The sequence below is a fragment of the Struthio camelus genome, chromosome 2 (genome assembly GCF_040807025.1).
Source record: "Struthio camelus isolate bStrCam1 chromosome 2, bStrCam1.hap1, whole genome shotgun sequence".
NCBI lineage: Eukaryota > Metazoa > Chordata > Aves > Struthioniformes > Struthionidae > Struthio > Struthio camelus.
In genome coordinates, this window is record NC_090943.1 from 155305990 (window position 1) to 155323920 (window position 17931).

General features: G+C 33.5%; 1 protein-coding gene across 2 annotated transcripts in view; it reads right to left on the reverse strand.

Moving 5' to 3' along the window:
• CSMD3 (CUB and Sushi multiple domains 3) overlaps positions 1–17931 on the reverse strand; it is a 711519-nt gene that overhangs the window by 62544 nt on the left and 631044 nt on the right. For both annotated transcript variants that reach the window (XM_068933141.1, XM_068933140.1), the window contains 3 exons: positions 11640–11825; positions 10285–10479; positions 8750–8923 (listed from right to left, as the gene is read on the reverse strand). In XM_068933141.1, the coding sequence (XP_068789242.1) occupies positions 8750–8923; positions 10285–10479; positions 11640–11825 (555 nt within the window). The remainder of the gene's footprint in view (positions 1–8749; positions 8924–10284; positions 10480–11639; positions 11826–17931) is intronic.

The following is a 17931-nucleotide window of genomic DNA, read 5'->3' on the forward strand; positions in this document are numbered from 1 at the left end:
ACTGTTTTAAGGACAGCCTTGTTCATTGTCAGTTCCTTTATTTTGTCATTGTATCGTAAGCCTGGGAACATTTCTATTTGTTCTATGATATGGATATAAAAGACGTTAACACAGTAATCCAGTTGAGGCTTCTAAGTCTTAATGTAACATGGAAGTTACAACACTGAGTGAGAAGATATCATATAGATTAAGGAAATGAGTGAATGCTACAAAGAACCAGATTCAGTATAGAAATTTTACTGAGTAGCAGAGATGAAGGGAAAAGTAAGGACTACAGTCTTATCAATTTCTACACTAACAAAGCCTGAGAAGTATAACCACAATGAAGTATTATTTAGTAAGAAACAACATTAGCCAGAGTATCAGTGAAGGGTATTAATAAAATGTGAGCATCAAACAAATTATCTAACTTAACACAAAATCCAGCCCCAGCAGAGGAGAACAAGCATTATAACCTAGTGCCAGAACCTTCTGAAACCTCAGCTGCAAATGAGTTTTCTTTTCTGCAGAATGAAGGTTACTGACATGTGAAGGTAGAAATAATTGAATATAGAATCTTTACATTTAAAGACAAAAACATGCCTATGCTTATTTTAGCTGTCAATAATGTCAAACATCAGTGTAGTACTGAGAGAAATCTACATATTAATACACTCTCGGAAAAAGAGATCTACATTATTATTCAACAATAACGTTAATTAACCGGTCAAGAGGACCTCAGCTGAGAAGGAAAGAATTATTTGGGCCTAATGTTTGAATTCCTTTGTTCTCTATGGGGCTTGCATTTCTCAGAAGATTATATTCTGTTACATCTTTCTGTCTGCATACAATAACTTCTGTAGAAAACCACAGAATTGAAAACAGACAGTCATAGTCCTGGAAAACATAGTTTCTTGGGTTTTCCTCCTGTTAATTCCAGAAGATCCTCACCTTGTTGGTTGCTCAAGCTGTCATAAAACTGTTTGAGAAGAACGGTTAAGATCTTTTGCACTTTTTAAATCCATGGCCCAAACTGTGAAGTTCTCTGCAGAATTCCTTTAAATGACTGAGTAATTCTTTAAAGAGAAGACATCCCCCACCGCATTTGAAAGTCTAGTTATCATTATGTAGTACCAAAGAATAAAGATAAAGATATGGCTAATTCAGGGTAAATTAATTCATTATCATTGGAGATACAGATTCACTTTTAGTAAAAAAATTACCAGCTATGAAGTATTGTTTAAAAACAGTGAAGAGGAAGAAGCAGCTACTTGCTTGTCTGTTTTTGCAAAAGTTTTTAAGAAAATGCTAGCAGAAAGGCAATGCTTCGGAGGATGCACAGCCATAGAAAAAGGAAACTTTTCAGTGACGAAAGTTGATTGGGGAAAATGTTTTTAAGTAAATACTAAAGCTCCTTTGTCCTTATTTGACAGAAATGTAAAGATACAGTCACTATGAAGTAGATACCCATTCCTCTCAAAAATAAGAGTGGAAGACATCTTTTCAGCTCTACTTTTTGCTCTTTTAAATATGTAAACTGCATATATGCAAATATGTATATACTTCAGTTCCTGGCTTACCTGATCCGCACTAGGAGGAAATCAGAATACATAATCTAAATAACTTTAATATCTCTTCAGACCTTGTAATTTGATTTTCTAGCCTCCCCGCTGGTGCTTTCGTTCACCAAGCAAAATATACCTCATAAGCTGTTCTTATATATTTTCGTTCTTTATCATGCTTTCTTTCAGGAATGAACTGACCGGAGGTGCTAAATGGCAGATCCTTTCCTGTTCCTTGCTCTTCTCCACAAGCACTGATTCGGGCATTGGGTATTCTTCACTGTCAACAGATATGGTTGCACTGCCCCAGTCACTGCATCTGCTACTTTTACCCTGTTGACAGCACTGCTCTACAGAACTATTGGCTAACAGTCTTCTCACATGTTGCAAGTAATGGGCTATATCTCAGATGCTTCATTAAAGCTTGCAATGGGAACTTTCGTCTGAACAAAGAAAAAGAAGGTTGAGAAAAACTGAGGTAAAAAATGCCTCAGTTCACAAAATCTGGTGAACTGAGGTTCACAGGTTGCATCTACGTTAGCACTTTAGTTCAAACCCTCCATGCGACCCTCACTTGTGCAGCGCAGTTTTGTTACGGAGAAATTAGCCTCCTCTAAGAGAAGAAAGAAAAGAAGTTCAACTCTGAGGGCACAAAAACTGTTCCAACTCCTTTTGCACAAAGAGGTCTAAATTAATGACAGGCCCTTTTGTTAACTTAAAAGCATGTGAGTAACGGAGACGTTTAGCTCAGAGGATCAGACTAAGTATTGTTCAAGGAAAAACCTGAGAACCATATGTAACGCAGATATGGGAGATTCAGCATCTACTATTTCAATCTCATAATCTGCTCCTTTGAGCTAGACTACTGGCTAACACGGACGAAGCCATGGTACGTGAGGTCTATTATTTCTCTTAGAAAAAAAGATTGAAGGCATTCCAGAGACCAAGTTTGAAAGTATGCAACTATGAGTAAATGCTGACATTTAATAGTGCTTACTCTAATCAAGTTAGCTTTTTCTGTCTGCTGTCTCAGCTTACTGAAAACTCCTTTAGTGTTAGTGATATATTCAAAACGTCTCCACATACCTTAGTGATCAAGCAAACTTAATTCTTCATTTCTGCATTTTAATTCATATGGATGTTTAGCATTTCATAAAGGCATGTTGAGTTTTCCAAGTGAATACGTATACTAAAATCAAGATAAAACTATAAAACTATAAAATATAATGATGTCTTACATAATGACTATACACCTGTTAAAAAGGTAATCACGTTTTATTGTTTATCTTGATTTCAGATTTAATATTCACTTGGAGAACTGAATAGATATATCATTTCAGAAATTGCTGGCTCTTCCCAGGACATATGCAGGAAATGGCAGCAACAACTTTTGGTAAATAAAGAAGAGTGACAATACCAACTGATTGGCTTTATCAATGTGTTTAGAGGTCTGCAGGAATTGAGAAAGAAACTTAAGAAACGAGGGGTAAGTTTAGTCCAACTGAGTTGAAGAGAAAGGATTCAGACCTCTTGCTAAATATGAAGAGGCTCGAGTGCGCTCATGAATCAATCAAGAACAAAAGTTTGGATACAATGTATTTCCTCTAACGCATTCTACAATTAGTTGAAGGTAACCTATCCATTTTTATGCTAGTTTTACATGGTTTTCATTGATGTGATGTCGAAGCATCTTCCGAAATTACATTCAGTCATGCAACTAACACAATTGTGAGAAACGTAATAAAATCAGATCCCCCAAAGATAAGTATGAAACTTTGTAAATTACATTAACAATGAGTAAGGCCCCAGAACGAAATACAAATACTTTTGAAAAGGCTGAGAAATCAGTGGCTGCTTTTAAGTACAAGAATAATTTGGTCTAATAGAAATGCTTTTTGCGTGCTATATTTTTGTTTTGTGCCAAAAGTCACCTCCAGAAAATTCATTTCAGCATATACTGATCTCCACCATATTAACTTCTATCCACACTGACTTTAAAAATCATGCAGGTTTCTAAAAATGTCTATATACTTCCTCTGGCCAAGCTACATTTTTTGCGGGGGAAGAGGAGGCAAAAAACTCCCCAGGTAACTATGCTGTAACAGCAGTGATCTTCTGATAATGCCTTGTCTAGAACATCTCCTCTGGATCAACAAAACTTCTGAAAATAGAGCTAACGAAGGAGAATGGGAAAAAAATACCAGTTTAGGAGAAACCTCAGTAGATGCTGGGAAACTTTATTCAACATTCACATTTCAATTAAAAATACTAAAAGTATATGAAGAGAATGAAATAAACCTATATTTCTGTTCCTGCTCTAGGCATTGTCTAATAATAGCTCATGACTGACATCAAAATAAATAAATAAATAAATAAATATTTTGCTAGTTATGAAAGCATACCTTTTATTTGACATCGTTACTCTTGTCACTAGTTGAAAGCAAACAAAATTATTCTTTCCACAGGCTAAATATAGTTCTTTTTGACTTCTGAACTTAAATTCTTTTCTTGCTGCTATGGTAAATTTCAACAGAAGTGAGATTCAGAAATTTTCCTGGGCATTTGCCAGGAAATTTGACAGTGAATCTTATTCTCTTCGTTATGTTAAAATCATTAAAAAGCTAAATTGGTAAGAAGAAAACATTCTTTACTGACAGAGCTTCATCTACTTGGTTATATCAGACTTCACTGTAATACAATTCATTATGTAGAAGGAGAATGTGTGCATTTATATAAGTTTTCTTTTTATACATTAAATAATTTCATAAGTAGGTAAGTCTGCGTCTAAGAGATATAATTTTCTTTTGTTATTTCATCAAGAGCAGTGATTGCTGTTATTTACCTGACATTAATGGTTTTACTCTTTTTATATTTCATTAGAATTATTCAAAAGAATATATATATATATACATATAAAGTCTATCAGAAGTCACTTTTGATATAATAAACATTTCTAATTGCAGATACCATAAGCAATGTGAACGTATCAGGTATTCATATAAACAGAAATACAACAATCAATTTTTTTCATCAAATATTTAAATATTTTTCACTGAGGAAAGCATACAAAATATAGAGATTGGTCAGTGTCTTTGTATGAAGCGGATATTTGATAAAAGTCTATTTTTTATGCTTCGGAATGTTTCTTCGGTATTTATTACACAGATTTTTCCCCTAGAAACTGATTTAATGTTTTCAGTACAGAAAAAAATGCTAATAATTTGTAAGAGGTAATCTGTAACCTTGGAGACACAACAGTAGTTAGTAGTTTTCATCTTTGACTGTCACTTTATACTAAAAGACTAAAGTGAATCTTTCACATTTTGTCATCATAAATTCTTGCAAAATATTTTATTTGTTTTTACGATTTCCATAGCAGAATAGTAGAATGACTTGAGGTCTTTTTCATTGTTGGTTTTGTTTGTTTTATTTGAATATTTTTTCTTCTCTTCAGCTATTATGCAGAATAAGAGTACTGATTCAGAACTGAACTTTCCACTGCAGTCAGTGATGGCTAAACCAAGGTCATTACATTAATATGACTACTCACTAGCACAACATTGTAATTTAGGTATTCAAAACCCCTTTTCAAATCTCTGGAATACCAGAAGCGAATAATTCATACTTAAAATTACCGTTAATTTTCCTATTACAACTGTAGACTTAACCTGGAGAATCAACCTAAACTACAGCTGTAGCCAGCGGTAGGTATAACCTGATCTACTTGTAGTATCAAATTTATTACAATACCTCTTCAAGATCAAGTTTCCTAAACACTAATCTGCTCTCCTCCTGTTCTTTAGTGGACCAGAGATAAATGCAGATCATAACAAGTTTCTTTGGGTCTCCTTATTGACACGACTCCAAAATTCTCCCAATATTAAGCTTGCATGAAAATCTTCTGGAAGTATTTTTATTGCTGATAATGTTTTCTCATTCAATACTTAAATCTTTTGTGCATTTCAACCTTTTCCCTTGATATAAAGATACTAGAATAGGGATTAAAGCTTCCTCTGTCGTCTTATCCAATCCATCTGACAATAGCTTCTTATATATGTTAAAAAAAAAAAAAAAAAGACACATATGAGGCCCAGAAAGGATGGCAGTTTACTAAACTTAACAATTCTCTTTGCCATCTACGATCTCTTAAGATTTAATGTCCAGAGAGTAGTATCTATCTCGTCTCCATGTAATAAAAGAAGCAGGAATGGAGGCAGGAAGATAAAAAAAACTGGGCTGTGAAAATTATCGATATCTTCTAACACTGCCTATTAGATGGTCATTAAAAGTATGTGCTACTGCCCACAATGTCACGGAATTGTATTTGTGTTGTAAAACAATTTGGATTTTGATCAATATTTCTAGTGAATTAAGATTTGTCTATGCTCTGGATTCTCTTCTATATTTGATTAGGTACAGCACTAATTAATTTTAGGTTCTGTAGTGGATATTTATGTCCTTCTTTAATCTTTCATTAATTCATGCATTTTTCTGCTTACATGTAGCGGGAATGAAAATGAAGCTACATAATACAATGACAAGCCAAAAAGACTTGATTGGAATTTCTGAAAAAATAACTAGTATTTTAAAACCGAACACATGGAAAAAGTTGTTATTTTATGCTGTAGGGTTTAACTAACACCATCTGAAAGGTACCTGTGTTCTCTTAAAGGCATCTTCAGCCCTTAAAATAGAAATACACTGATAGCCACCTGAGTCCATGAGTGACTACATTCCTCAGCAAGCATATGTGCAAAGGCTCCAAGATAAATGGTGAAAAAAAAGGTTAAAGACTGTGAGGAGAAAAACTTTGAAAATAAAAAGTGAAATTTCAATTTTTTTATTATTATTATTTTTCAGTGATTGAAAATAAGCACCAGGATTTACTCAAAATTTGCACATAAATATATTTCTCAGATCATCAAAGTACACACTCTGTATATCTTCCTGATATATTTTGTCTCTTTCCTCCCAGGTCCCATCACATACAGCTCCCTTTGCCCACGGGAGGTCTTTCTTCTTTACTGATGCCTGCCCAGGACTTTCTGACAGCTCCTTTGCTGCCTCCTTTTATCTCCTCCATCCTCTCCAACTCCCAATAATTCATTTTCTCTTTCAACCTTGTTAAATAAACCTTCATCTTCTGATTTGTCATTAGCTCCATCCATCTATCTTAAGTCTCAAATTACTACTTTGGCATGCAAGAATTTAACGGAGTTAGGCTCAGTCTTTTCAGAAAGCTCATTCCTGCAGTAATGGAGCACAGCAGGTAGCCAGTGCTGCTGCAAGGGCAACTAGGTTAGTCATTACTGTCTCCCTTTTACAAATTTGCTCTGTTGCTAGCTTTTTATTTTGTACATGCTGTGTCTTGTGATAAAGTCATATGCTATATTTATTTCTGTAGGCAAAACTTTTATCTATCCTCTCTTCAACAATGTACCATAAGATCACCAAAGCTTTGAAGATATAAATTTGAAGACTTATAGTGATTACATTAGGTTGATGTAACAGGTACTTTTATATTACTTTTCTGCCTCTTTATGTATCGTCGTATTAAAACCTCTACTTTACTATTACTGGATACTAAAGTGTATGAACTTAACAATAATGAATACCTTCTGAGAAGAAAAAAAAAAGTTTTGTTTCATGTGAAGACTGATCACCTCAGAGCCTTCCTTTTAAATTTTAACTAAAGATTATGCAACCAAGTAATATTCTTAAGCTTATATTAGACCTTTCTTATATTTCTACAGCCATAGGTTAAGGAGAAAAAGGCATTTTATGTCGATTTTCACTTTACATAAAGCTATTTTGGTGAAATTCTTAAAAATTATTCTCTTTCGAAAATGCTGCTGACAAATAGCACACATTATGTATTTTTTTAGATTCATATTTCTCTGATGAAAATTTGCACATTTCTCCCAACTTTTAACAGCTGTAACCTTAACAGATGAGCACATACTTATGACAAAAAGTCAGCACATTTTGACTATACAAATCCTATGGCACCTAGAAAGTTTTAGATTTAACAATCTTACCATTTTCCCCAACTTAAAAAGCAAAGAAAAGCTAACATGAATATCTTTTCTTTTGTTCTCCCTCTACTAAAAGTGAAACATAAATAAAACCCTCATATTCCTCTCGATTATGTGCCTGGAAAAATTCTAGCTTCAGATATGGAGCTTAACAGGTAACGCTTTTGCCCATTCATGACTCATTCAGGATAAACTTAAGCAAGGATTTGCACTAAATAATGCTGAAGTATAGAATAAAAATTATTTTGAACGGATAATAGCCTAGAATGGTAAATAGTGATCTGCAAAGGAATTTTGCAATAAACCTACATATCTACCATATATATTAGTTAGATACCTCTGAAAGTATTCATAGACGTTCTTTTATTTTTCCATGCCCAATCAAGGAACAAGGGACAATATGACTTTTATACTCCACTCCACAATCAGAACACTACCATCATTTTAACTTCAACTGAACCTAAAACATTAATTGCACATAGAGTTAAAACTGATGTCCCCATAGTTAATACAATAACACAGAATAAGGCATGTTTGATAATAATACATTAAAAAGAAGCTCTGACGTTATTTCACTGAGCTAACATGTACATTTTACTCACGGACGATTGAGGGACTGGGGTCTGAGTATTTGAAGTAAATGAAGCTGCCTAAATGCGCACAATGAAAGGTTGTCAAATTCTGTAACTATCAACCAGCTGCACAGAGACTTCCCCTCAAAGATAAAGCTGCAGTGCTCCTGTCCAAGTTTCCACACAGGTATCTTTTTGTTCCATTTCTATTGCATGTGTACATACTAATTCTGTAACCACTGAGTTCAGGTCTACTATGCAGTCATTTTACTAAGGGTAAGCATTAAAGCTGACACCTGTAGAGCCCATCAGGCTTACTGTGTATGCAAAGGTCAACGTCAGAGTCACACGAAGCAACACAATGACACAGGCTTTGCCTGTAGACTAGATATTAAGGAACGTATTCAATTTCTGGGAACGTAACTATAGTTATCTTTTGAATAGAAAAGCAGTCCAGGCACATAAATTTATAAAATACAGAATTGTCTTCAGTATCTGTGCTGTTTGAAAGGCTAATGGAAAGAGATAAGTTGATTTGCCTCGCTTGCTTTTGTCTGCTAAAGGAAAAGAAAATAGGCAAGCACGATATCGTTATCCATACCTAAACATCTGGTCTCAATTCCACTCCAGAGTCCAGAAGAGAGACATTCCCTTACGGCAGAGCCAACTAGCATGTATCCTGAATCACAAGTAAATATAGCTGTAGATCCGTATGTGATTTGAGTTCCAATCTTATTTCCATTTGGAGGTGTTGGAAGTTCTCCACAAGAAATAACTTTATGGCAAAAACAAAACAAAGTAAAAACATGTATTTGAGTATCACAAATATATATGCAACAGTATATAATACGTATCAGCCAGCTAAATAAAGGTCATTGTCTTAAGCATTCTGCTTTGTAGAACTGGATGAAAAGCTCTACGTACAAAGACTATTATCTCCTCAAGAATAATACTCAAAAATTGATAAATAAATAAACAAATAAATTGTCTCTAAGATTTTTAAAAAAAAATACTGCTCGGAACTTTATTAATGAATTACCATTTAATTACCTTGGCTTTGTCTGTAATATTGTAACTATTTCAGTGTTAATATTGATGCCATTTTTTAAATTATATTTTTCTTTCTCTGAAAAGATGTCATTTTTATCTTCTATTCATACCAAAATGCTTGCTTTTCCATTCTCACAATACATTGCAACAACGCCTGAACCATTTTCATGGAATTCTTTGCCATTTAGTTACAATTCAAAACAGTTTCTCATTCAGAATAAGAATTTTTCTTTAAGAAAAAAGAAGTGAAATACTTCACTTAAGAAGTGAAATACTGTTAAGAAAATACTGCAATTAACTTAAGAAAATTCCTCTATATTATAAATGAAATTTCTATTAGGATGCAAAGAACTCCAAAATAACTTAACTGCGTTTTTCAGTCTTTTGTTTAATATTTAAATATATTGTAAATATAAAGAAACTACAGTTTTCTGAATTACCTACACATTTTGTTTCACTTATTTAAATAAGTGAGGACCTATATACATATAGATATATAGATACATGCACCAAAAGCATCACCATATCTCATTCTATTAGAGTGAGAGTTATTAGGTGTTTTAGAAAGAGGAAAACTTGTGTGGCTTTCAGGTACCCCTATACAGCCATACTTTTCAAACACAGATGTCTAAATTTAAATATATAAAGAACTACGGTGGGAAGGATGTGGACCTGCACACTACATGGGAGCCAGATGAAAGGAGAGATTTTTATTTCTGAAGTGTTAAGGAGGATGCCAAGTTTTAGCATTTTTCTAGGCTCCTCAGCACTCTTGACCTATGAAAGTATTCTGCCTGGTTTATATCCAGCATGTACAAAACAGAAAAAGATTCTTCATGACTTATTTTTGACCCCTATAAAGGGTCAGGGAACTTAAAAATTGAGAAGTGTGCATACAGAAATTTCCTTGTCACTAAGCTTAATGGATTTTATTTATAAATAATAGCTTACAGGATACCCAGGAACTGTGTCTGAGATAGTTTCTACATTTCTAAGAAAGCCAAATAAAATATTTTTTATCTGAAGCCTACATAGCAGAGGTAGATGAACAGCAAAGATAGATAGATAGATGCAACATGTACTCACTTTGGCAGTAAGGCCTCTCATTTCTCCAACTCCAGGTGCCATTAGAGAGACATTCAATAGATGCTGGTCCCAAACCGTAATAGCCTGGATCACAGCTGAAAACTACTTTTGTTTTATACTCATAATGTGAACCATTCACTATTCTCCATCTTCCATGCTCCAATGTAAAAGAATTAATGCTTGGACATGTAACAACTTTAAAAACAACAAAAATATAGAGTTATTTCTGGCTTAGCACATTGAAATTAGGAAAATATGTGCAATTATTCATTCAGAAATATATTTTAAAGATAGTGACTACATGTCTGAAGAGCAAGGCTCTTGAAAAAATTCAATGTAGGTTCATCATCATGGAACTACTGTCCACTTTTGATTAGACATGATGATCTTTACTAAGATGTTAGCTAAATTTTAATGCAGGGATTATGTTCTACCTAGGTAAAGTCCATGACATTTTAAAGCCTGATTTAGGGAGGCAGCACCCTGGTGACAAGAAAAGTAATATCCATATTCAGGATGAGTTATCAGAAGAAAAGCATTTTATCTTACTTCTTCGTTCTACATGTTCTTCCTACCACAAAACAAACAAACAAACAAACAAACAAACTTTCTACAACCCTACTTTCTTTCTCCCTATCCACGTTGTTTCTTTAGGAAGAGAAAAAGGCATGAGGAAATAGACTAATTTATAAGAACACGATGAAAAGGTGAAAACCCTTGAAAACTACTATACGGTAAATTTCCTTCCTTCTCTAAAGTGACTGGGTGAGCATCTCACTGGGAGAGATAATGCAAATCTTAATGGACATCTGATTCTCCCTCTGATATTTCTGTGTTAGTCTTATGACCACCTATGTTTTCATATCCCACTTAAAACTCTTTGGGAATCTACTTCTCCCTGCAACTGAACATGCATTTTCTCTTCAGTGATGTTCCCTTGAGTTTAGATGGTCTAGGACTATAATGATGGGCTGGATACAAATAATCAGCAGTAGTTTCACAGAAGTGTGAAATATTAGAGATTTTGCCATTCTGGGTAGTGAATAGGGTTTTTAGCAGCACAGGAACTCTCTAAAGAGCTGAGTTTTGCACAAACCTCTGCAACCATAAACTTCAATTTAGCTGAAAGTTAATTATCAGCTTCCGTGTATTCTATGATGTGTAGTGTATTTCTTCTGTTGTCACAGAATGCTTCAATATTTATCTGGTTAAAATAACTTAATGCTGCCAATGACTCACAGGTCAAAGCAAGTAGAAGCTGAAAGTTTAAGTAATGCAAAGTTTTACGTCTTAGAAAATAAACATAGCGTATAGTCAGGTTCCTGCTGACTGGAGAATTTTTATATATTTCTTACCTACACAGCGAGGTGTTTTGTTATGATTGCTCCATGTACCATCTGGCTGGCAGATAGCAGTAGTAAGTTCCTTGGATGATAGTCTATACCCATCGTTGCAAAAGTAAGTAACACGGGTGCCAACTAAGTAATCTGTGGTTAATATTCCACCATTTACTGGAGCTTTAGGAATTCCACAAGATATTGCTAATTAAAGAGAAACACAAAACATTGTTATTTGTTCTTCACTATAAGCTACCTCTTGCCTCAAAGGGTTTATGCACTGTGCTATCAACAGTCACACATTCATACAAATAGCTCTCTAACATTAATACGTGTTTTAAGCCTAGAAATATGAATTCCATTAAATTTAAGGCAAAACTAAGGAATGAAACCTCAAGAAGTTTCTGGTCCATTATTATGTCTTCCTCAATGGAGGAGGTAGAAATAAAGAGTATAGTTCATAACTCTGCAGCTATCCATTCAAAGTGCAAAAGATAATCACAGAAGACGCAATACAGAATGTCCAGGAAAAACATCATCAGCATAGTTGAATGCACAAAGCACCAAACTGAGACATTAGAAAGCTGATTTGTATTTCTGTTTTTTTTTTTTTTCCTCCATCAGATGTACTGTGTAGCCTTTGGCAAGGCACTAATAACTTTGAACATTCTTTTTTTCCTTCTGCAAAGCAGAAATAAAATACTTCATCCCTCTTTGTAAATATTTGAAAATTGGCAAATGCAAGTAACTTTTGTATTTGTTACCATTCACCAGAGGGAAAGCACAAAGAGAAGATCTGACTCTAGGTACCACTTTATCTGTTTTTGGTATAAAATCAAGATTGAATCTTTTCTGCATTTTAACATCACACAGGCCAAATCCAAAAAAAGGACTTTCTCATTTAACACTGAAGTACCTTACTTTGAAGTGTAATCTTCAATTATAAGAGAGGCACCTATCCTTCATACAGAGATATGAAAAGTTAAGCCTCTTGGATTATGCATAAATAGTTGGGAGAGAGAGAGCATGCAGTTCTTGTCCCTGCAGTGAGCTGACCTGATGCAAGACAAATCTCTTTCACAAGCAATATAACAACAACAGCCTGGCTCTGCACCAAAACCAATAGTTGTGGCTGAGATGGAGGAAAAGCACCAATACTATCACAACTTGCAGAACAGAGGTGATAAAATCAATGCTAAAATAGATTTCCATAAAAAAGAAATTACATATGGGATGTGAAGTTAAAGATGAAATACACTATGTAGAAAAGATCCAGAATAATTATGATTAGTTTATTCATCACCATATCTAAGCAACCATAAAACATGTATCTCACGGCTATCACTATATCTACTGGCAACTGTAGACAAATGTCTTCAGAAAAAAAAGAGAAAAATAGTGATTTGGATGCAGTGAAGGCATTGGGAGCATCACTAAATTCCATTGAATTCGAAAGATATGAAAAAAAAAGTTGAAAAACTTTCATTTCACTAATTCTAGCTGCAAAGCTTGGTTTCTCTCCCGTACATTTGGAGCTGGTGATCCTAGTAAAATAATATGAATCAAAAGTGACACCTCAGATTTTCAGCTCTCACCTTTTCCATCAATTTAAGATCAAAAGTGATAAGCTAACTGAACAGATGGTCCAGGAGAGTTTTTACTAAACATCTGACAAAGCTCTACTACTTCAAGTTATACTACCAAAGAAAGAAACAGAGCCCTTACGACACTAAAGTGAAAACGTATGACAAAGATGATGATTACCATATCTCAAATTACTCAAGGATTTGGATTAGAGCAGTAAACATATCAGGTAGACCTTTTCTTTGCCATGAGGAAGACAATCAAAAGCTGGTATAAGCAAGGTGATCAAATAAAACTAAATGATATCAACATTTACCCCATAACTCATCTTTCCATAATCTGTAAATTAATAGATAAGATTTGTATTGGCCAAGTTTACCACCTCCTGTCAAATCATGTGTCTATGATAAAAAGAAGTTTCAGACTATAATGGAGCTTCCAGAACCCAGTCCACCACCAGTAACAACAACGTCAGCTTCCAGCAGAGTATAAAAACTAGAAGAGCCCAGAGTGACTTGTTACATGCCATCATCTTCTGCTTATGATCCTAAGGACCAACAAATGTCATAGCGCTACTTTTTCATAAACTGCAGATTCTATCGCTTTCAGCAGTCAGTAAAATATACAACCACAGATGTTTCATATATACCTCAGATGTTTTGTATCTACCATAGAGATTAATGATGATTCCTTTAATATTCAAAAATCTCCATTAATAACTTAACTAGATACATTTTGAACAAGATCGTCCATGCTAACAGAATCAGTTTTGCAGTATACAAAAAACCTATTCTTCCTTTAAACTTAAATTATTAATAAATAAGCTTCATCTCAATGCTCCAAATCCTTGATAAGTCTTAAATACAAACAATAACGCTATCAAGGGATTACTGAGACTTTTAGTTGTCAGTAGTTATGAGCTGCATTTTACTTGTGTGCAAACTTGCACAGAAATTTTGCACAGAAAGATTTAGTTAAGGAAAAGAAAAAGTGAAAAGATTAAAATAAGGTATTGCCTCATCTGAAAACCCAACGGAAAAAAAAAAGACAAATAAGGAATAGCCAAAGTGCACTAAAAACTGCTTTATCACTGAAACATTTGATCACTGTATACCACCTTGGACATTACAAACCATGTTTTTTGCAAATCAATATCAGAAGGGGATTTTTGCAAATCAGTATCAGAAGTCACAACTGGAACATTAAAATCTATTTTTTCGTTCACCAGCATCAGAACACAGTTCCAGATCCAAAGATGTACACATTAAATCCTTGGAAGAACTTAGGTTTATTAGTTCTTAAAACCACCAGCACCTTGCAAAGACTTACATGAAATTTCAAAAATTATTACTGGACTGGGATAAAGCTGTTAAATATCCTTATTTAAATGTTAAGGCAGAATTAAAAGTTTATGCGAAAATGACAATTTCCCAAGCAAAAATCTAACTTTTCATTCTACAAAGGACCTTTGATCCTTGGATTTACTCTGACTCATTAAAAAAAAATGCTTAGTAGGTATAGGTACCTTCTACTCCTCCAGGAGACAAAATATTGAGCGTCAATGCTGACACCAACTGAGAGCTGATAACATTAAAGGACAGCTCACATCCTTTATCAGGAGCATTTCAAACAAAGGCAAGACTACTTCTGAAAATATTCAGCAGCATACTCCTCTGAATGTAATTACTTGGACCCATGAAGAGTAAAGAAACATTGTGAAAACTACATTTCCTGTAGATTGCCTTGAATATCACTTTAAAAGATTCCAGTCGTTTTTTTTTTTTTTTTTGGTATTTAACAAGCTATTAAATGAGTTTTCACACTTATTGCTCTTCCAATACAGTTATGCATTCTGGAATAAACAGAAGTCTTATTTTTAATGAATACAAGAAATAGTTATCATTAACATAGATGTATTAATTCTAAATAGCATTGCTAACTAATGTATATGAATGTAGATGACTCTCTTAAACTTATAGACATCTCTAAAAACATCTAAAAGTATAAAATAATTTCTTTACACATCAGATATTTGTTCCAGACTACCATAAATGCATTCTAGCATTTTACCTGACAAAAATATCATTTTTGAGAAAATCATGCCTACAGATAGCAGAAGTGACAGTATAATTTTAAAGATAGTCTGTTTTTTCATTCCTTTATTTTTTTGTATGTTTGAGTATCATTTGCATAACAATCACAAGTATGACAATTTAGATTATTGAGCTACAGAATTCCTCTGAATCCCACTTTATTTTACAACTTTTGTTTACTCAATGTCTTTACCTATAACTTCTGCCAAACTATTTGCCTGTAATCTTTATATGAAATTATAAAATATTCTGATAGTTCTGATTTCTGATGAGGTCTGTGTGAGATATAACTTATTTGCAAGAGAAATGTTTCATAATTAAAAAGAGGAATCATGTAATGCTGGGATAAAAAGTAAAATATAAACAATAACTGAGAGAAAAATAAATATTTTAAAAATACTTTGAAGCTCCTGAGAATCTTTATTGCTTGTAAATATGCCTACATTTATATGAAGCATAAAATTTTAATTTCCTTTCCTGCAGCATGTTAATTTTCACTCTTTAAAACCTTTACCATAATGAATTCTCATAATTTAGTTAATCATGAGATGCTTTTATTGACTTGTTATTTCAGAGGCTTAGTGTCATTAAAACGGGGATGGATGCATGGATGGACAATACTCTCACATTACAATTTCCTCAAAAACAGAATAGTTAGTATCTAAAAGTTACAACAGCAAACTTTCTATTTAATAGTAATTATTATTGCCACTACTATATTTATATTAGACTTTGAAGCAGGTTCCTTTTAGTTCTTTTCATGGCTGCAAAAGGGTGGTTTTATATTAACTTTGAAGCAGGTTTCAGTTAACTGTTGAAGTCTTAGCTTGAGGCTTTTCCTTTTGATTACTCATTGCTGTATTAAGTATTTTCTACTAAGATATGTTCAGATCTATACATAATATTAAAAAAAGGCTTTCATAAGGTTAAAGTATGTATCTGGAATTTTCACTTAAAGTTTCGTAATGTACGGGATTTGAAGAATGCCTGGTATTACATATTTACAGATTTAGAGATCAAGATTTCTATTCATATTGGTGTAAGAATGTGAATATTAAAATGCATTGCTCTAAAGCAACTCACAATCTTAACAAAAAGCAGTAGTGAAGAAGCCTGCCGGCATTCATTAGTTACAACAGAGAATTCAGAAGTGATGACTCAGTAATTCTACAGATAAAAAATGATAAATATAGAGAGAAAGCATGGGTTTAAATACAGCCAGGAAAATCTTTTGCAAGCAGTAAAAAATGCTTGAAGAGAAATGGACACAGAATTGTTAAAATGCCAGCTGTGCTGATTGTAGAGGCAACATATTAAGGAACTCTCAAATTTTGTTTCCTTAAATTTCTCATTTCTGATAGGATGACTTCGGTAACAATTACTGTGATTTGACTGGTAATCTTCGTTTAAGAAAGATAAAACAAATAGATTAAAATGATCTGCAATGGTCTTAAAAACATTTTGCAAATTAGTAAAAAAAAAGCAAATACCACATTTTCTGTGTGTGCAAAATAGTCATCCGTGGAAAAACTGGGATGCATGAAAGAACTCATTAAATTGGCTTTAGTAGTTATGCTATAAATGTGAAAATGTAAAGCAGAAGAAGCTGGTAAATTGTGAAGGATAGAAACATGATGGGCAATTATAAAGGCTATATCATGAAGTCATAAAAAACACTAACCCATAGTTAGAAAAGTTGGAACTACTTTTCAGAAATAAAAGGAATGTGTCTTGTATATCCTCTATTAAAGAACATTAGGGATATTTACTGACAATGTTCTCAATATTTTATATAAGAGACTGTACCATAAATCTTTCATATGCAGCATAATTTTCACATCAGCAAGGCAAGGGGAAGCTTAGATGCATGCGTAATGTATTGAAATAGTTTATTTTTGAGAGGCTTTTGCAGTAATAATGTTTCTTTAGGTTGAGTCTAATGAGTGGGTTGGCATGAGTTGCAGAGCATATATATTATGGCCACAAACCACTTCCCACATACAAGGACTTGCTGGAAGAGTCGAATAAAGCCCATATCACATATCAAAGTCAACCTTCATTACATGCACAATTATAACTAATTGTTATTAAATTAATATATATCCCATATGAAAATTTACATTATACCAACAGTTAGCCCAAAAGTCTTTGCATGTGATCAGACACCATGAGATTACTAAGTACCTAATTCCACTCGTTCTTGAAGTATTATCTTTGAGTGGTGCAACTATCTCCATTACTGAAATGTCTTCACTGAACTCTTATATACTGCTGGCAATAATCATCTGCTATTTGCACATGGAAGGCTTTATTATTTTTTTTTTTTTCATTCAACATTATTTAAGACATTTAACTAACAGTGTCAGGTAGTCCTCACATCGGCCAAGAAGAAAAAAAGCTAAAGAATGAAATGCACTACTTGTTTCTGTTTTTGTGGACTTTCCATTCTGACAAATATATACAGACTTTTTATATATTAATAGAAATTTATCAGACAGCTTTGAAACTGATATTGTTTCATTTTTGATAGAGGTTATTTTTCTATGCTTCAGAAACACATAGTTCAAAGCCAAAAAAGACTTGTGGGAAATTTGAACATTTATATACCATTTATCTCCACTGGTCAACAGGAA